General features: G+C 39.1%; 1 protein-coding gene across 1 annotated transcript; it reads right to left on the bottom strand.

Moving 5' to 3' along the window:
- Positions 1-1,322: 1,322 nt before the first annotated feature.
- Positions 1,323-21,897, bottom strand: LOC139471581 (uncharacterized shell protein 16-like). Its single transcript, XM_071253959.1, has 4 exons — positions 21,732-21,897; positions 4,007-4,319; positions 1,809-1,930; positions 1,323-1,384 (listed from the first exon to the last, which is right to left on the bottom strand). The coding sequence occupies exons 1-4, from the start codon at positions 21,895-21,897 to the stop codon at positions 1,323-1,325; spliced, it is 663 nt and encodes a 220-aa protein (XP_071110060.1).
- Between the last annotated feature and the right edge of the window lie 405 nt (positions 21,898-22,302).

Below are 22,302 nucleotides of genomic sequence, written 5' to 3'. Positions count from 1 at the left end.
AGCCTAATTCTTCAAGGGTGGAAACTGGACTTTTGATAAGCCAGTTAACTCCCTTGCCTCGGGAAGATGTAACCACAGCTGCGTTTCACAAGTGACGTCACCAACCCATCTCTCATATTTTAATTCTTCCGGCTCGTCGAGGAAATTTGGTCGGACGTTATAGTTTTAGCGTTGCGACTTTCGAATCGGGCTAAAATCGAAGCAGTGATAACGAATGGGTTCAGGAATGGCGATGTGTGATCGAGGATTTTTTATAGTCGAGTCGTGTTACCTTAGTTACAAGCTGTCACTGCAAAGAAGACTCCGAGAAGTGTTTTGGACATGCGTTTAATAATACAAACTTTCACTTTGGCAACAACAACAACCACAACCTTGCCAATAACATTCACCGTCACCATGGCAACCATATAAACGTTCTGTACTGTAGGGCATGTCTCTCCACCCTTCCTTGCCACCCCAGCTGTTGTATGGGTACCCGGGGGTATTGTTGGGTTGTAAAATGACGAAATAATTTGTTTACTTTTGTTTTGTCATATACTTTACGAGTTTTCATCGACCGAATCGAATGATCGTGGGTTCGATTCCCAGATTCGTTCTGATAATGGTTCCTCGGTTGTCAACACCATACCAATGCTCGTGGGTTTCCCCAAAGACGTCTAAGACCTGCAGTATATACAGTTTTCTTCCCACAATAAGCTGTCAAGCCGTGACTCGACTGAAATACTGCTGAGAGCGGACCTTAACGTGAGGAAGATGGAAAGACGGGAAATAATATGAGCATGAAAAGTGGGGAGGGGAAACTTCGGATAAGGTCTACATATCCGGTTTGTTTTTTCGAGAATATACACCCGTTTTATATATTCCACAGTTTGTAAGTTTTATATATTGAAGCATATATGAACATTTTATGATTAAGTGAGAAAAAATAATCAACCTTCGACGAATGGACAAAACGTCTTTTTGTGTGTAACTACTTTCATGAAATAATGATAATATTTTTCATGGCAGGTTCCAGTTTTTCACTTGGTAGAAGATGGTCCATGCTGAATCCATCACTTCAACTACGATGTTTTTACACCGCTGTTCCTTGATAGGCGAGTCTGGTCCAATGATACATCCCTGATAACGAAATCTGGTCACATTCTGCAGGTTAAGTTCACTACGTTTGGTAAAATGATGACGTGTTTACCAGAAGCAGTTCGGAGAATTGTGGGAAACAGTAATCTGAAAAGTCTTGTGAATTCAGGCCATGTGGAATCATAAACAATCGTTCAACTCTGTTGTGCCACTGAACCAGTTTAGCCTGGATGGCACTGCCTGACCTAGTTAAAGGATTCCATGAAACTGCTCCATTGCTGAAGGCTTTGCATATAGGCGGCACGCGCTGTTAAACAGAAACACAGAACACTAGAACCAGTGATGATAAACATAAGTTGAAAATATTGTTTATTAGTATGCTAATAATTTATTTTCCGTTCAAAGAATAATGTATTTCCTTAAGTTATCAATTAATTAGAACGGGAGGACATGAATAAATTATCATTTTGGCTCTCCATTCTGCGCCACTCATGCACGTATCAATTTTGTCAGGTCATTCGATGAGATATACTTGTATATGTATTATGACAAGAAAAGCCAAGTAATATATCTTGATTCTTACAAAAGTATACATGACGTCATATTCACTTTGTAAAGATCCACTGATATGACGTCATGCTGATGAGGGCTGTCATCGAGCAAAAAGTATTCAACAGATACTTGGTCTAGCCGTATTTGAACCTGCCTAAAGGTTTCCAAGTATCACTTACTTCTTTGCTGTTGTTTTATCTCTATGTTGTCCACCCGGACTGAAGCCGCGTAGAACCACCGTCTCTGACTGGCGGCACCAGGGGCGAAGGTGTCGACAGGGGGGTCGGGCGTTACGTAGACCCTAGAGGAGGGAACACATACAACTTTAGACGAACAGTCTCCGAAAGTATGAAGATAAATAGTACTTATTCTACAAGGCTAGTGCTGGAATGAAATGAGTATAGGTTGTTAGAGCTGAGAATGGGATGAGTGTCGGCTGCTTGAGCTAAGAATGGGATGAGTGTAGGATGTTAGAGCTGAAAATGGGATGAGTATAGGCTGCTAGAGCTGAGAATGGTATGATTGTCGGCCGCTAGAGCTGAGTATAGGCTGGGTGTAGGCTGCTTGAGATGAGAATAGGATGAGTGTCGTCTGTTGGAACTGAGAATGGGATGAGTGTAGTCTGCTCGAGCTGAGAATGGGATGATTGTCGGCTGCTAGAGCTGAGAATGGGATGAGTGTAGTCTGCTAGAGCTGAGAATGGGATGAGTATAGGATGTTAGAGCTGAGAATGGGATGAACGTAGGCTGTTCGAGCTGAGAATGGGATAAGTGTAGGCTGCTAGACTGTATTGATTCAACCCGCTTGAAATCTAGCGGACACTAAGACTAATATAAGAAGAAAGTCTCTCCCAGACCAAGAAGTCTTATCGTCTTAAGCAATATATAGAGTTATGACAGTCCGAGACAGCGAATTCTCGTTGTACAAAGTATTATTGTGTTTCCTCTGAATTGTGACAAATGGGAAAATTGACTTAATCAAAACATTTTATGGAATAACGTTTTCTTTAATTGTAGTTTGTGTACCAATTATGTTAAACTAATAGATTTCCAGTACAGATTCATAAATAGAGCTCAATATACCAAAAAGGAATTATGGAAAATGAAGTTAATAGATGATGATATAAGCTTATGTTTTTGTCTCTTAATCTGAAAACTTATACCATGTGTATGTAGAATGTGTTTTTGTAAAGGAATTTTGGTTAGAAATTGAAATGTACCAAAATCGAAACTTGCATATGATATTCATGTTACCATTCTGGATAAGTTATTTTGCTACAACAAAAACAACTACCCATTCAACCGCATAATTCTTCTTGCAAAAAATACATTCACCAGTCAAGCATTAAGAAAACTCCATTATGCTTTCCTTTTTTCATAAATATTTTGAAAAATGTATGTAAAAGAGAAAAAATCATCGCAATGAAAAATAGTAGTATTAAGAGATTCGACAAAAATTGGAAGGAATTATCAGCCTACTTATTATAATTTCTCAGTCAATCAATAGATGTACTTACCCATATCTGATCATGTTTTAAGATTCTATGAATTGCTACATGTATATACCTCATGTACCAATGTTACATATATGTCTACTGAATTGAAATAAAAATATTATTATTGTGTTGTCATGAGCAGGCACTGGATATAACGGCCTGGTGTATATCCTTATAGATGAGTCTCTTCACATTTTGCGTGATTCAGGGAAATTTGTACTTTTGGCAATATTGCAACAATATTCTGCAAGGGAATTATCAATGTGATAAACATCAGATCTTTTATTCCGATACGATATCTTTCTGCGCGAGGATCTGAGGACACCTCCATAGCAAGTCGCTTCAGGCGAATTTTCTAATCAACCAATAGGCGTCCTTTTACAGTCTAGACACGGGTGAGCAAAGCTATTCACACAAGCATATCTGATTCTTGTATCTCGAAATGTAAACCGTAAATCTTGAAATTAATGCGATCGTGAATAAGATGCGATAAATGCATATGTATTCGGGTAATTCCTAATGCAAAATGCCGCGCTATTACATTGTGGATATTCTATACACGGTATCGTTTCTGAGCGCCATCGCGATTACACCTGCAACCAAAGTGGAGTACCATGGATTGAATAATTGAGCTCTGAGTGTGTTTTCTGTTGTTATAATCAATATTTCCGAATTATGGTGGAAAAGAAATGAAGCCATATAATTTTAGAAAACTGACAACTGTTTGGATTAAGAACCCACAAATCCTACATTTCGCTCAGGGTTCATCTGGTGTGACGAACGATCGCACCGACCACGAGGCTACCTGATCTCAACTTTCTCCAGTACGACCACATGTGGCGTAAATGAAATTTGCGACTCCAATCAATAGAAAATACCTACACAAAGTATATATAAGGCCTTTGTCTCTCTATATCCAAAGGGTTGGCGTAGTATTGATTGTTATAGATGTAGTTCGAAGGTTGAGGTGCTATCCAAGTCACTGTGATATTGTCTTTGAGATCTCGGCCATTCGTGCTCTTCACACCGGAAGCCACCCACCAGTTGCAGTACGCAGGCGCAGCAGGAGGCATGGCGAACCACCTGCCAACCGAGTTCGTGCCGTAGTTGCCCGGATGATTGTCTGTTCCTGGCACGTGAAGAAACATGTCGGAGATTTGAGAGAACATCCCTCCGTTGCGTGGCCGAACCGTGACTGAAACAAATAGACGAACACTTTTTCAGGTCAAGCCCGTGTCAAACTAAGCGCTTAGCTTACAATCGCAAGGCTGTATGATATCAGCTGCTGAACCATTTCTCAATATGCTTTCATGATTTCTTTGCCTGTTCATAACACGATGTGTGAGTGTCCGTTTTACACCGATTTACGTAATCGTCAAATGTAATTTCTTAACATGAACGGTTACAAAGCTATCGCTAACTTTCACCACATTTTAACCTTCTTTTCTTATTTGCATACCTACGTGTTGTTTAATATTCCACGTTAAAGAGTTGTATTAAATTAGCTCAAGGTAAAAACATATTGGACAACAAATTCTGGATGAACAGTCCCACTGCAACTACCAAAAAATGAATCCAATCGCGGAAAGAAGACAACAAAGGAAGCATTCCCCGACGGTTTTTCTCAATGGTCATCACATATTTCTGAATAGTGTCATTTTTTAAAATATAGAATATCAGGGGATGGCAATTCTCACACACGGGTAGAAATAACGGTTGCGATTATATGTCCTTTGGACGTAACTAAATATAAATAAACATTTCACGATGTGAAATTATGCGCAGTGTAATCTGGCATTTCATAATTGATGCGGAACTCGTTCTGCCCCGTCCTTTGGTGACACTGTGGACTAAACATGTCACACACTCCGATGTTATAAGGTGTACCGTTCCTGGGGTACTGCACAATGACTAATTATGTTATGCAAATGAAATTATATGATATTATTTTTTATTCAAAATCACAAATGCCATGGCGATCACAAAAACAGCGCATCACATTGGATCACGTATACCGATACTCATCAATGCTGCCAAATCAAGAGACACGTGGTTCACACGGTCAACATCTTGGTCCATAAATATCACCAGTCGTGTTTATTTATATCAGTATCGTCTTGCTGAGAAAGGTTTGGAGTGTTGGGCATATACAGTTTAAAATGATATTGTTCGGGTATGGTTTTGGTGATATTTGGAATAGTAAGTGTGTCTTATGTGAAGTTTTTATCAGAATTTAAATTAAGATGTATAGATATAGACAATCTGTTGTACCAAGAGTCCCTTTGTAGATATACTGGTTTGAATTTTTAAATTAATTAAGATCAACGCAGGGTTTGAAAGTTTTTTATCACACAGTTTCGATGCTCATGATATCACAAGGTAGAAAGTTACGTATTCCAAGATGTGAAAGATTATGTCCCCTTTGTATAATCACGTTGTGGCATACCAGTAGCATGTTTGTCTTGATACGATGATCCTAGGCAACATACCTTACCTATATAGGTCTGCCAGTATACAACTATTTAGTTATTTTCGTGTTACAACTGTTGATGCCTTGGCGAAATATATTGTCTTAGCTGTAAAGAAAAGAAAGAGATTCCTTGCTACTGATAGCTGAAAATCCATGATAATACTATACTGTTGTGCTGTACGTGTGGCACAACGCCGTTTGGAAATCCATGATAATACTATACTGTTGTGCTGTACGTGTGGCACAACGCCGTTTGGAAACCGTTTGTGCTTTCATTGCAAGAAGGACCGGTGGCCTGTTGACTGAATAAAGCTTTTATTCATTCATAAATCTCAACAGTTTCATAAAAACGTTTTAGATAACGCTTCATGATATTAGTTCAAGCCCCTACGGTTAAACCACGGTCATAAAAGCAGGGTTTTTCCTCTGATTGAATTGTTGGTGCTAATTTAATGATGTGGATGCATACTGGCCACAATTTCAATGTTGTGAGGGCAGACCCTATCAATCCAGACCCCGAATATACGCGGACGATTTCCCTATTATAGATAGTTTTCCGAATTAGTGGGATCACACTGTACCTTTTTTATTGTGTTTGTTATAAAAAAGATGTGTTGGAATATATTTTGTTTCAGGACTTTGTTCGCCAAAGAACAAACTCACAAAAGACACTGAAACCACAATATGGCTACATTTCCGGTATTTCCGGTAGCTTACATCAATACGCTCTAACCGGAAGAATGTTTTGCTGTTAGCATTGCACTCGTTGAGGGAATATCTAGGACTTTTGTCATTCCATTTGTTTCTTAATATAGCCATGAAACATTGTCCCACTTAACAACTCGTGCGCAGAGGGAGAGATGGTTCAGGCTTAATGACCTCGTACACTAAAGCTCTTTACACGGTAAACATTGTATAATACTGAGGAGAACAAGTTCAGAGACTCTCCCTTCCCTCATGTACATAAGATTTTATATTTATGGATAAAGCGGTCATAGAGTTAGGACTGTTTTAGCTTCCCCCCTTGTGACTTTTAGATTGCTTACGGTACAGTCGGAATCGTACATTCGACTCTGCTTTTAGCAGATACTTCTTACAATTATGGATAAGGATTTATTGCTTTTATTTGTACTGTTTCGCTTTTACTATCCGACATACACAGGTCGCCAATACAAAGCTTCGATTCACGGAAAAGTTTTGTTTGAACCCGATGTTGATTTTGCACAGGCCTTCACTAGCTCTGTCAGAGGTCATTACCGAATAGCGGGGGATGGTTTATAACCCCCAGTTTCTAGAACGTTATGAACGCGAGCGAGTAAAAGGGGAACAGAACCAAATACAACAATTTCGCAGATTCCGTGCTTGTTTGTTCTTGAATGTCGCAATATTCCAGCAACCTGACGGCAATCTCTAAGTTATCGAGTCCTGACAAGTCATTTCAGTGATTGACATCACGAACATCGATCCATGCAATTGGGATACGATGACATGTAATCAACCAAGTCAGCGAGCCTTAGCACCCTCTCCATTTAGTCGCCTCTCACGACAAGTATAGGTTGCTTAGGACCTGTGATCTTACCCGGAATTCCTACGGGTAATTTCGCAGGTTTGAGGTCATGACCTGTTGAATGTGTGACTTTACCTGTAATAGCACCAGCATGCGCTCCTTCGCAAAGTTTCCGGAAAACCTGGAACCTCTTTTGGGACAGATTTATCCAAAACATGCATCTGTTAAAGGTGACGTAATAATTCATGTGAAACCTGTGAAGTTCCGGGGTAGAATAGGTCTTCAGCAACCCATACTTGCCGTAAAAGGCCACTATGCTTGTCGTAAGAGGTGACTAACGGGATCGGGTGGCCAGGCTCGCTGATTTGGTTCATGCATGTCATCGTATACCAACTGCGGGGATCGATGCTCATGATGTCAAACACTGGATCGTCTGGTTCAGACTCGATAATTTTTCAGACCGGCGTCATAAAGCCGTAATATTACAGAAATCAGCGTTAAGCAACATACAAACAAACAACATAATTCTAGGAACACATGTGAAGTCTGCCATACAAAATCTAAACGTGTTGCTCCTCTTATACATAAGGGGGAACACGTTCATGTTCAACTTCATCCTTCTTTACAACATATGTAGAGGAATATTCCACGAACAAACCGAATGACGTTAGACCTAAAATGAGACATAAACGCTATTCCCTGACGCGTTATTTCATCAACAATAGACGTCTATTGTGTATGTTTGTCCAACGGTTAGTTCTAAACGTAAGGAATAGGGAAAACGTGAGTGCACATTTCAACCGATGTCATGTTGATTGATGGCACGTGACGTCATGGTTGGGAACGGCTCCCTTGTGTGAATGGTTGACGATGTGTTTGCTTGCTTGGTTGTGTCCTATCCTTAGGTTACCTTCGTATATCGTCATTCGTTAATATGTTTCATGCATACCGGGGGGCACACGGGGGGGGGGGGGGGGGGGGGGGCAGTCGTCGCAAGAAACCTATGATTGTTGGTTCGAATCCCGGTTCACCCCGATAATGTTTCTAGGTTTGTCAGCACCATACCCGTGCTCGTGGGTTTCACCGAAGTGGTAAACGTCTGAGACCTGCTTCACTTCGGGCTTTTTCCCACATTCAGCTGACACGCCGTGATATAACTTTAATACTGTTAAAAGCGGCGTTAAACCCAACTCACTCACCCATGCATACCTTTTCATTGTTTGCTGATGTATAGGTAATGAGGTGAAATGGAGTTAAACGTTGCGCTGAAGATTAGTGCAACCATATACTTGTCTGCTTGTCTGCTTGTACAAGACTCGGTTTTATTGTGCTAGCCCACTGACATCCCACGCCGCAGGCACATGATACTCACTCCGAGCCGACCAGTCTTTGTTTTATCCCCTCAATACCGAGCGACTGGCAGGGTAAGAACAAGGATAATCTTTTTACGTATTTTTGTAAGACGCGGTAAAGCTATATCTTTAGGGTTTATGGACTGGGGACTGCACTTAGAGCAGAAAATGCTGTAGCCGAATGCAAATAATTGATTCAAGACACAATTTGCGTTTGTATGCCAAACATTATCCAAATAATTGTTTTTCTTGTTGAACATGTGTCACAGATATGATTTAGTTGTATATAATATAAGTTAACGTGATTAGTAGGCTTCAAATAGGGGGTCCGCGAAAGTGTCCCTATATATACTTATCAAATGACTTTAAAAAACATCCGATTCTTTCATATTACTTCAGTTAATCTATAATGGTAGTGTATTTTTATGTTGTCGATGACAGAAACATGACTCACGCTTCAACGTCACCCAGAGACGCCAGCCGTGACGTCTGGTTACAGCTAGGCAGCGAACACGGGGAATTAAAATTACAGGCAACATTTTCATTCCGCTTTGAAATGCCGTCATCTGTGACACATGACATCGAGAATTTTGAATTTTTCGGACAGAAATGTCACTGGCCAGGTTTTATATGCATTTTCATGAGGAATCTTTCATGACCATGTTAAGCATGTGGGTTTTTGTTAAAATTTCTCTTGTGACAGCATTAAAAAGTGCCCGAAAACGCGCTGTACATCTTGTATTTATGATTCTATAAGCCCTGACAGAAGAAACCAGACAGTTCTGTGAAAAGTACGGAAGCCCATAAGGGCCATGCTGCTTTTATTATTTTGAAAATTTAAGGTACTTTGTTGAAAATTCAGGTCATTAAGTTGGACATTATCTTGAAATCTATCTGAAGCTATCTCGAAAATTCAAGTTATTAAGTTCTAAGATACTATGTTGAAAATGCAACATAAAATCAATTCAGCAAAGGCTTGACTTTCTGTTTTGAGCTGACCCTGTTACCAGATAAAAACTTGAATTTTCTTGTCAGCATCTTAAATGTTTAAGACAAGAATATTTTGTGGCCCTTGTGAGTTTCCATAGAAAAGGCTTAAAAATAACCCTATACATTTTGTATTGGTCCTTAAAAGGGCCTCACTTTAGTTGTTTTCGAAATATATAATAATTGTGAAAAAGTAATCAAAGTTGAAATGATGAGCGAATATTTAATCACAGGGGAGATCTTGAACTTTGACCATGGAAGTTGTGGGAGGTTATTTGCACTGCGTTTGTACTTACAGTTACGTTCCCTGTACCTAATGTCTTTCTGCAAGTTTGACATCGGCTGGTAATAACGACAACTGAACTGTACTAAGATGCGTAGACACTGGGAAAGTTCAGATCCATGACATTGTCTTGACCTGGGCTGTTGTGTCTCACCCTACTCAAACGGCTTGAATCACTGTCACATAAACGTATATGTTTTGATTTATCCAGATTCGATTAGAGCCAGGTCGCCCCATTTGGAAGCCGCGATTAAGGGTTGGTCTTACGACACACGCGAGGCACTGAGGACCTTTACTGACCCTATGTTAGACTGGGACTGGTCCAGGTATAACAATGATTAATATTTGAAACAGTCACATGTATTTTAGAACAAAATTAATCATTTTGATTTGGATTAATAATGGAGTTACGCAATGGAAGCGTCAAAATGAAAAGAAAAGACCTGTTTTAATTGTTTTTAGTTGTACAATATGTGTCCATGTTTGTTTAGGGGAAAGGTTGACTTGCCTTTCCATGTGTTTATGACGGGTGTCACCGGTCGGGCAGGATTCGCCCACCTTTTCGCAAACACCATTTTCGTATCATCTCCATTTGATTGTGATTCATAAACACATTGTTATGATATAGTCGGAATAATACGATGGACTTTGAGCACATATTTCTCAGGATCATGGAAAGGGTTTTGTCACTTTATTTTTTCAAACGATTGACAAATACGTCTGCATAAATTATGTGTTGCATAAGCTCGGTTTAATGAAGTTTCCATAAACGTTTAATAAAAAAAGGACAACATGTCCGGATGAAGAGAAAGAAAGGATAATATTATGGAAAATGTACAAGTTCATAAATGTATACAGTAATGCATACAGTATACAGTAAACCCCAATATGTGTAAAAACATAAAATTAATGTTAACATATTAACTTGGCATATTACTCAAATTATTAACGTTTGCCCACCACACAATGTTACACAGAAAACCATGTTATTAATAATTGACCCAAACTACTGAAATACTATTAACCTATGACATTTCAGAAAAAAGGTAAGTTCAAATCAATGAAGTTCAAATCAATGAACCCATCCAAACTAACGTTCAATTCTTAAATGAATGAATCAATGATTGATTGAATGATGGAATAATGGAATTATTGAATTATTGATTGGTTGATTACTTGACAATGGACTTCCAATGAAATAACTTATAATGATATGACTATTTTTTAGTTGTCCAACTGTGTACAACTGTGAACACAAGTCACAGAATACATCCGCAAGTATCACTTCCATTCGACCTTTCCCTTAACCTACGAATATGTCTGAGTTATTACTAATATAGACATAGTTCAACATGACAATGTGAACAATATATAGCAACATATGTGACAAAAAGATATGTTATGTAAGTTTATAACTCGCAAAGGTCATAAGCTGACTATAAACGTCCTCAGATGGACGGAAGAAGTTTTACAGTTGAAGCATAAACGTGGTGACTGACTTTTATGTCAGAAGGTTAAGGTAAACATTTATTTATTTTGGCAGAAATAGGGGAAAAAAGCCAGAGAAACCGAGACAGCGATGCCTGAGACGAATAAACTCTTGTCCTATATAGATCTAATAGTCTGTGGAGCACGGATAACCCAGTTGTTTCAGGCGCCTCAATTATAACTCGAAACTGACAGGTTAGGCTGTCGCACTGCTCAAGTGTTATTTACACAACCCACTGCCACAGGGGCTACACCGGGGCTAACATCTGCCCCAGGGGCTACACCGGGGCTAACACCTGCCCCAGGGGCTACACCGGGGCTAACATCTGCCCCAGGGGCTACACCGGGGCTAACATCTGCCCCAGGGGCTACATCGGGGCTAACATCTGCCCCAGGGGCTACACCGGGGCTAACACCTGCCCCAGGGGCTACACCGGGGCTAACACCTGCTCCAGGGGCTATACCGGGGCTAACATCTGCCCCAGGGGCTACACCGGGGCTAATATCTGCCCCAGGGGCTACACCGGGGCTAACACCTGCCCCAGGAGCTACACCGGGTCTAACACCTGCCCCAGGGGCTACACCGGGGCTAACACCTGCCCCAGGGGCTACACCGGGGCTAACACCTGCCCCAGGAGCTACACCGGGGCTAACATCTACCCCAGGGGCTACCCCGGGGCTAACACCTGACCCAGGAGCAAAGTCAAAGAGATAACTGACGTTTGCACATGTAATGGTTAATCGATGAATTTTGGAAATATTCGATTCTGATTGGTCAATCAGAAGTATTTAATAACAATTGTCACCTCTGAATAAAACAGTTGATTTGACAACCACATCACCGTGTGAGCTTAGTTTTCAAACATTATGGGTAGGCATATAGGTAACGAAACGAAGATCTGCCGTTACAACACTATTCCATATATATTCATGTATGTGGCAATACAATCTGGGCAGGAACACTTTAGAAATCGACAGGTTGAGTGCAAATGAAGGTTTTTTTTCGACTTTGACGTCATATCGTGTGTGTCACATTTAGTGCCTACTCCAAACATTGGACTGACACCGCTTCATTCAATGTAGAATGGTGAGGTGTGGTGAAATAGTGTTTATTTGATATAATGAGTGCAAGATTATTTTACTTATATACATGGAAACGTTCATGAACATGTGTGTGCCTTGCGTGTACTCGTCCGGACTATACTGACTCCGAACCGACCAGTCCATTGTTTTACCTATGCTGCCGAATGTTATGTTAACAACAAGTATTATATTTTGTTGTCATTTTAACGTAGTCAGGTGATCAAACCACAGACTTAAATACCTGATTCCCTTAACTCTATACTAAACATACGACTATAAATGCAAACATATGCTCAACACTCTCATGTACACACTTAAACTAAACATGCAAACATATGCTCATCACTCTCATGTACATACTTAAACTAAACATACAAACATATGCTCAACACTCTCATGTACAGACCTAAACTAAACATGCAAACATATGCTCCACACTCTCATGTACAGACTTAAACTAAACATTCAAACACATGCTCAACACTCTCATGTACACACTTAAACTAAACATACAAACATATGCTCAACACTCTCATGTACAGACCTAAACTAAACATGCAAACATATGCTCAACACTCTCATGTACAGACGTAAACTAAACATGCAAACATATGCTCAACACTCTCATGTAAACACGTAAACTAAACATGCAAACATATGCTCAACACTCTCATGTAAACACGTAAACTAAACATGCAAACATATGCTCAACACCCTCATGTACAGACTTAAACTAAACATGCAAACATATGCTCCACACTCTCATGTACCGACCTAAACTAAACATGCAAACATATGCTCAACACTCTCATGTAAACACGTAAACTAAACATGCAAACATATGCTCAACACCCTCATCTACAGGCTTAAACTAAACATGCAAACATATGCTCAACACTCTCATGTACAGACGTTAACTAAACATGCAAACATATGCTCCACACTCTCATGTACAGACTTAAACTAAACAAGCAAACATATGCTCAACACTCTCATGTACACACCTAAACTAAACATGCAAACCTGTGTTCAACACTCTCGTGTACACACCTAAACTAAACATGCAAACATATGCTCCACACTCTCATGTACAGACTGATCAACATCCTCATGTACCGACCTAAACTAAACATGCAAACATATGCTCAATACCCTCATGTACAGACTTAAACTAAACATGCAAACATATGCTCCACACTCTCATGTACATACTTAAACTAAACATGCAAACATATGCTCAACACTCTCATGTACACACCTAAACTAAACATGCAAACCTGTGTTCAACACTCTCGTGTACACACCTAAACTAAACATGCAAACATATGCTCCACACTCTCATGTACAGACTGATCAACATCCTCATGTACAGACTTAAACTAAACATGCAAACATATGCTCCACACTCTCTTGTACCGACCTAAACTAAACATACAAACATATGCTCAATACTCTCATGTACAGACTTAAACTAAACATGCAAACACATTCTCAACACTCTCATGTACAGACTTAAACTAAACATGCAAACATATGCTCCACACTCTCATGTACACACCTAAACTAGACATGCAAACCTGTGTTCAACTCTCTCATGTACACACCTAAACTAAACATGCAAACATATGCTCAACACTCTCATGTACACACCTAAACTAGACATGCAAACCTGTGTTCAACTCTCTCATGTACAGACTTAAACTAAACATGCAAACATATGCTCCACACTCTCATGTACAGACTTAAACTAAACATGCAAACATATGCTCAACACCCTCATGTAAGACCTAAACTAAACATTTACATATCAAACGTGTGTCAAAGTCTACATACTCTCACTCCATCGCAACGAATCAAGACTGATGGAATGGATGGCTCAGGAGATGACTACTGACTCTATGTTTGAATCCCAGATCCGCCCGATTATCACGTTGAAATTATCGTTGAAATCATGAGAGCTCTCGTGCTTTAATGTCACGTACTTTTGGCACAGTTCTTTCCAAGTATAACTAATGTGTATGGCGTTTTCGTACTGTCTTCTATTTGGGCCGAACAACATTTCTAAGGGAGTAGAAATCAGTCATCCTTATTTCAATGTGGCTTATAGCACGAGATAATTGGCTGTTCGTGCGAAGAAAGAGTAAGGTACAATGTCAGACAGATGGCTGTGATGGTGGTGTCAGAACATATTATCGTTCATGAATTATTCGTGGTACTTTCTCCAACATGCATTCAAACGAAGAAAATTGCAGTTGATGAAATACGCATTTGAAAATAAATAGATGCTTTCATATTACGCGCATCATCAATGCTATCTGAAATAAGGATTTGAACTGTGAAAGTTCTAAACTAATTATTTCTCATTCTGGTATAGTTTGTAACGTCATTCCATAATTGTGAAGAATCTGGGAATGCTGTTGTGTATTGACAACTCAAGATGAGATACACATATTATTTGACAAGAAAAAGCAACCGTTCTATTTCTTATGTATTGTCTTACTCATCTTACATGTCTCTGTGAAACCGTTCAGTTTATTGTATGTTTTATCACTCATCTTACATGTCTCAGATAAAACCGTTGGTCAATCAGTAGTTCCGACAAAAGTGTTAACACAGTGAAATATCGATTTTATATTTTAAGTTTTTTATATTTCATCTATCTTTAAAATGAAAGCAATTTGTGCATTTATTTGTGAAGCATACTAATTTCGTTTCTTAAAATCAGCATGACACACATTAATTATATCTATATGGTTCAGAAATATGAAATTACTGTGAGTAACGAATTACAAGTAACTTGTTCTTGCAAGACAGAGTTTTGTATTCTGTTTATACGAGATGTCGACTTCAAATGCAGTTTAATAGAATATGTGTTAATGATGCATCATAGAACATACTAGGGCTGCTTGTACTAGTCCGGACTGATGCCGATTTATAGTGTAAGCACACTGAGATACCATGCCGCAGTTTAACATGAATACCCCACTCAGGCCACTCAGCCACAGTATACTGACTCCGAGCCGACCAGTCCTTGTTTTAGCCCCTTAATGCCGAGTGCCAGACAGGGTTACAACAAGTACCATCTTTTAACGTCTTTCGGTATGACGCGGCCGGGGAACGAACCCCGGAAGGTCTCCGGGCGTACCCTCTACCACTAGACCACGAAGGCGGTCGTTTGTTTTCTAAAATAAACCTAATCATGTTTGATATGCTGTTACCAAGTCAATGACAAAATCATTTGATAATGTTTACACGTAAACACTGTGAAAAGGCGTGTTAATTCTGAGGTAAATTCAATGTTATTTTGACAATCAGAATCTAGCATTCTTTAGTGACATGGTGGAATCCTCATAAATATGAACACTGATTAATTTTAATTATGATTTGTATAAGTTTTCATCATTTCGTAAATTATGCATAACTATGATCCAGGACCATTAGCATACCTTGTCTCATGCAACAAATATAAATGTAGGTCCGTCCACATATCATGGTCATATACAGCCTTATGTTGTAAAGAATGTAACGAAAGCCTTGGGATGTAACTGGATTTGCTACAGTTACAAACATAGAAGCATTCTAGATATTTATGTCTACACAAACATTGTAAACACGTTAATAATCCAATTCCTTGTCCGAATTATTAAAGGGGAACATATCCCTTGTTCTGAAACCATGTGGCCTTTAATCCAGCTGGTATGTAGGTTACCCCAATTTATGCACTACGTTTTAACTCGGGTCACGTCCCATGACAGCAAAACCTTAAAACATGGCTAGAAGGGTTTACATGTCATTCTTCAACGTATCAAGGGGAAAGACAAGACATGTCCTGCTTGGAGATCTCACTCCACCCTCGCGTTTCACTCGTCAGTCACATCCTCCATTCTCAAAACATAGCCAGTTAGAAAGTAACTCAGACACTAAGTGGAATTACGGATAAAAATGGGTACAAACTGAATCATTTTGGTAGATCCACAGCTCTGTACGGTGTGATATGCAAGATTAAACGTAGATCTCGTGTTTGAATTTGGAAACTAACTGACAATCTAAGGGGAAGAATAATATATATTTATAAACTGTATTAATATTGAAACTTGGCAGTTACTCAGCGTGACAAGAGACAATACTTCCGAATTGCCAGCGTGATTTGGTTTCTTACCCCGATTAGAATACTATTTCAGTTATATCACTGTGCGCAAGCTTGATTGTGGGACGAAGCTCGAAGTAATTTTATGCATGTATTAAACGTTTACCAATTTGGCTAGACTCACGAGCACGGGTATTGTCTGACTAATCTTGAAATGTAACCCGGAGATTCGAAACCACGATCATAACTTTCTGGCACATCGAATTGCGACGCCTTAGACGACTGGGCCACGTGTCCTATAAGTGCAAGTAGACTCTTCTATGTGTTACACATAAGAAGACAATGTAGAAATTAATGGATTTTCCAATCACGGGAAGAGATATTAGCTCTACTTGGAATGACGTCATTTTCAAATAGTTGTCACATGATGTCACGTAGACTGATTCGCAAATAATTATGACTATGAAACAAAAGGAATGAACTACTGGTAATGGATAGAGTTATCATTAAACCGCCCGAACGTTATCAGAAATAAGCGGGCCATTGTAACTTGATAATGCCCCCATATTGCTTGACGACGGGCCATTATCACGCCCGTTGTTAGGTGACGTTATGGAATAGGGATAGGTGACGTCGCGTTGAAAAGTGACGTCATATGGTTTGTTCTATGACGTTTCCATATTTGTAAAAGTTGGTCAGTGACATCCGTGTAATTGCAATACGTGTTTCAAAACCGATAATGTTGTTTCTTTTTATTTGATAACAAATTCCATCCATTTTAGCTATAATAACGATAATGCTATTTTCAGGTCATTATCATTTACAGAAGCCCTCGGTCTTTTCAACTGCCCTCCTTCGTCGGGCAGTTAATGGAAGACCTCGGGCTTCTGCAAATGATATTGTCCTGAAAAATAGCGTTCCCCTTATGTGCAGCTATTGGTCATATTGCAGGATAGGCTCAGGATTCTGAGGGTGCCACATCGAACGCATACCGTGTTATAACAATATAAACCCTGGCATACAGAAATACACAAGTAGAACTATTCTTTATGATACACGGGTTATTCAGCAATAGTACAAATACATAAAATGCAGAACATGAAAATACAATTATTTTTTACTTTCCCCAAAGAGGTAAAACTTTTCAAATTTGGTCAATTCTTGTCAACTTGCTACTTCTTAATCTAAATCCACAAACTCCACTTGACCCCGTCCGCGAACATGTATATCTAGAAGTGGACGTAAAACTTATAAGTGATGGGATGAATAATACCACCAAAATGGCGAATGCGCGAGTGACTTTAGTGCAAATGTAATATGGCGGATAAAGGTTTCGTTGCAAAAACTTAAGTGACAAAACACGCCTATCAAGCTATGAAGTCAGATTCAACAAGGTTGAAGAACTGGCCAAAACTCATCCTGCTGAACCATCTAAGATGGCCGTAGCTGCATTCAAGGCCAAGGTGATTTCATTACAACCAAAGTATCTGGAGACGTGTACAGAAAGAAGGGCTGCTAGGAAGACGCTAGGGTGAAGAAGGTAGTTGGGTGCACGACAAGGTAGCAGATGTGTGGATAGAGACATCTTGGCTTGAAGGGCGGGAGTTTAGTCTTGGCATCTGGAACCATTTTGGCAACTTCAGACAAACAACAATCTTGGAGGGAGCATTCCAACACGGAAGTAAACATCCCGAGATTGGACGGTCACCCTTCTGAACTTCCCCGAAAGCAACGTTACCACCAGATCGACACCTGCCTTCAGAACAGCGAAGGACGACCTCGTCAACCATAGACTACACAGGCCATGTGTCGGAACTAATTCACCTGGACCGAACATTGATATTAATATGTACATTAACATATTTTAAACATGTTAACCTCGAAGGTATTGATTTAACACGAACTACGGCAATGAAATTGACGAGCGGTACTCCTTTGTTTCAAGTTTATATGCCTGGAGCGCCACGATGAGTATCCCCCGAAATATCAAACGTGGCGCTCCTTGGTCCTTCCTGTTATGAAAGGGCTGATAATATTGCTTTAGAAGAGTGAGAGAGAGTGGTTTTACGCCGCTTTTAGCAATATTCCAGGAATATCACGGCGGGGGACACCAGAAATGGGCTTCACACATTATACTGATGTCGGGAATCGAACCCGGGTCTTCGGCGTGACGAGCGAACGCTTTAACCACTGGGCTACCCGACCGCCCAAGCTTTTGGAAGAGTTTTTAATCGACTCTCAAATATATTATACATTTCTACCGGGTTTAATATGTAGATTTCTTCTAAATTGATCAAAGAAGACAATAGTTCACTCATTTAATAAATTGATCAGATTAAAGTTGAATGTTTATGATATTGTCATGAATATTTATTGTCTTTTAGGCACACTTCTACACGATAAAATGTTGTATGACGTGAAGGAACATGTCCCTGGAATGTGGGTCTTCAACTAACGGCATGTATGGTATGTGACCTGTTCATAGCGGAGACAGTAACCAGCATGGCGAAGTTAAGCAACGCTGACAGTGTAAAATAGAAGACGGATAACCGCATTTAGACATGTACTCCACAATCTCTTGCTTCATTTACTCCCTGCCCTTGTTAACATAAAAACCTGACTTCCTTCAAAAATACCACATTAAGCTTGTCTTGATGGTAAAGATAAAGACATTATTACAGATCGATACCCGAGGAACACGTATATTATTAGATTATTATTAGATTATTATTATTAATTAATTAATTAATTAATTAATTAATTAATTAATAATAATAATAATAATAATAATAATAATAATAATAATAATTATCATTATCATTATTATTATTATTATTAGGGTCTATACCGAATAGTCGCTTTTTATAGTATTAAAGAAGTTGTTATCCTTAAAATTGTGTCTATACCCGCCAACTTCTACGTAATGCCTATCAAACAAGTTATGATTACACCGGTTTAAAACATGGTATATACCAGAGAAAAGAAAGCAATCGTCCTCGTCAGCTCGGACACGTTTCTGAGTAGCGTACGTCACCCTGCATTCATCAATGTCACGTGGAGAGTCACGAGACAGGAAACAAACACGAATACATCTGTGACTGGGTGACAGTGAGTGACAGGTGGATATTAAATATATTACACTTGTTTGTGCATAGATCCAGTTACATATAGCGGTTACATTGAGGTATTATTGGTTTCTCGAGGACACCTCGTGACTGAATTCCCAGAGACATCGTCTCTGTCTTGAATCTTAAATTTCTTGCACAGTTCTCTCTCACTTCTATTTCGAAGAATTTAAGTACATGTAATTACTTTTTGATCACGAAGATCTGTTTTGTGTTTAAAGACTAAACAAAATTTGCAGACCCCCCTAGAGTTTTCCTCTCTTTTTTGCTGTACATTCCCTCTCCTTTATTCATAATGTAAAAATATAATTACCAAATTAGGGACCCACCATTAATGTTTTGGGATGGGGGTAGAATGGGGAGAGAGGTAGGGGCTGGGATATTTGTTAGAGAGAGGATATGTTTTCAATCACCGTTCATAAAACCCACACATTTTATTCTATAAAACTTAGGATATGATTTTTTATATTGTTTTTTTCAATACACATTTCTTTCAGGACATCGATCATTATTTTTTTTTACGCCCTGAGGACACGTTATTTAAAAAAAAATCCCACTAACCACAGACTGGATTTACAAACTCCTTATCGACGTAAACACGTGAGAACTACTGTTAACGAGCTACATGTATCATGATCATTATTAATTGTATATAACATACCTTTATTAATTGTATATAACCTACCTTTATTAATTGTATATAACATACCTTTATTAATTGTACATAACCTACCTTTATTAATTGTATATAACATACCTTTATTAATTGCATATAACCTACCTTTATTAATTGTATATAACATACCTTTATTAATTGTATATAACATACCTTTATTAATTGTATATAACATACCTTTATTAATTGTATATAACCTACCTTTATTGATTGTATATAACATACCTTTATTAATTATATATAACATACCTTTATTAATTGTATATAACATACCTTTATTGATTGTATATAACCTACCTTTATTAATTGTATATAACCTACCTTTATTAATTGTATATAACCTACCTTTATTAATTGTATATAACCTACCTTTATTGATTGTATATAACCTACCTTTATTAATTGTATATAACCTACCTTTATTGATTGTATATAACCTACCTTTATTGATTGTATATAACCTACCTTTATTGATTGTATATTAGCATGTAATGCCCCTATCCTTTACAACATATTATATGGATGTGAAACGCTCTGGGATATGAACGCTTACATATTGTATATGTGGTAGTTTTGGTAAAGCGTCAGAACCATTCGAGTTCTTTGTGACTATAGAGTCGTACACGAAGTTTGTCGTTTTACACCGCACTCAATAGTCAAGCTATGTCATGATGGCCATGTCGATAATCGGGTCTCGACCAGAATAATCTGCGGACGTACGATGACATGCAATCAACAAAGACACCGAGTATTCCCTTTCTTTCGAATGAAGTGGGTTCTTATCACAAGCAGAAGAGTATTTCGAACATTTTGTGACCCAGGTTTTCATACACGACGGACGGCTTTATAGCGTTCCAAGGGAGCCTAGAATGTGAAATAGTGACTGGAGGAGTGATCTATAGATAACGGAATAATGCACGTGCCTGTAACATTAATCTATAGAATACGGTATAGTTAACGACATTGTAGTTGTGGTGTGTAGATTAGGGAATAATGCACCTGCCTGTAACATTGATCTACAGATGATGTATAGTTAACGACATTGTAGTTGTGGTGTGTAGATCAGGGAATAATGCACCTGCCTGTAACATTGATCTATAGAATACGGTATAGTTAACGACATTGTAGTTGTGGTGTGTAGATTAGGGAATAATGAACCTGCCTGTAACATTGATCTATAGATGATGTATAGTTAACGACATTGTAGCAGTGATCTATAGATTAGGGAATATGCACTTGAGTGTAACATTTATCGAAAGATGACATATAGTTAACGACATGTTGCATCTAATACGGGATAGTTAACGATACTGTAACATTGATAAAAAATAACAGAATAGCGTTCGTGACCGTAGCAGTGATATATAGGTTACGGAAACGTCCACCTGGCTGCAGCATGGATATATACATTATGGATCAGTGTGCAGTAAGACTGCATTCTCAGCAGTCGTCTGTCAGTCGGAGTATAATTGTGTTCTCAGCTCCCCGGGGAGTGTAATTGTGTTCTCATCTCCCCGGGGAGTGTCAGGCTGTGGTCTACTTCACTCACCTTCCACTCCACGGTTGTAATAATAGTCAGTTTGGTTAACAGCAATCTCGAAATGTTTCCCCCTGTGCACGGGAGGGGCGTCTCTACAGAATTCCTCGGGTTTGAGAGCCTGGGGCGTAACCCCATGGGCCAGAAGCGCCAGGACACACAGACCTACAAGCACCATGGTACTCCGCCGCGATATAGCTTATGATATACCGCAACTCTCATCCATCCCTGTTTATTCCCCTCATGGAAATTTTCAGCCAATGAAAGCCATCCTCTCATATGACATGTGACCCGGGCCTTGCTTGTGTGGACATCGGTACATCGTTTTGGGCAAAAGACAATGCATATTGACAGTTTGAAATGAGAAGTTAAGTCTATTACATTTTATGTTCACTTCATGTTTTGAGACTTACATCACCTGTACGTCTTCATCTTGGCGCCCACTGACAAAGTGACAGTTTTATATAGAAAGCTATCAGATATGTTGTCAAGTATAATCTTCCTGTTACTACACAGGTGTTTTATTACAGTACACCACGGACTACTCAATTAATACGGAGGCGTACCATCTTGAAGTTTGGTT

Source organism: Haliotis cracherodii, unplaced genomic scaffold, assembly GCF_022045235.1.
Source record: "Haliotis cracherodii isolate W230 unplaced genomic scaffold, xgHalCrac1.p SCAF_23, whole genome shotgun sequence".
Lineage (NCBI taxonomy): Eukaryota > Metazoa > Mollusca > Gastropoda > Lepetellida > Haliotidae > Haliotis > Haliotis cracherodii.
The sequence above is the reverse complement of the archived record's forward strand: the minus strand, read 5'-3'. Positions and strand labels throughout refer to the sequence as shown.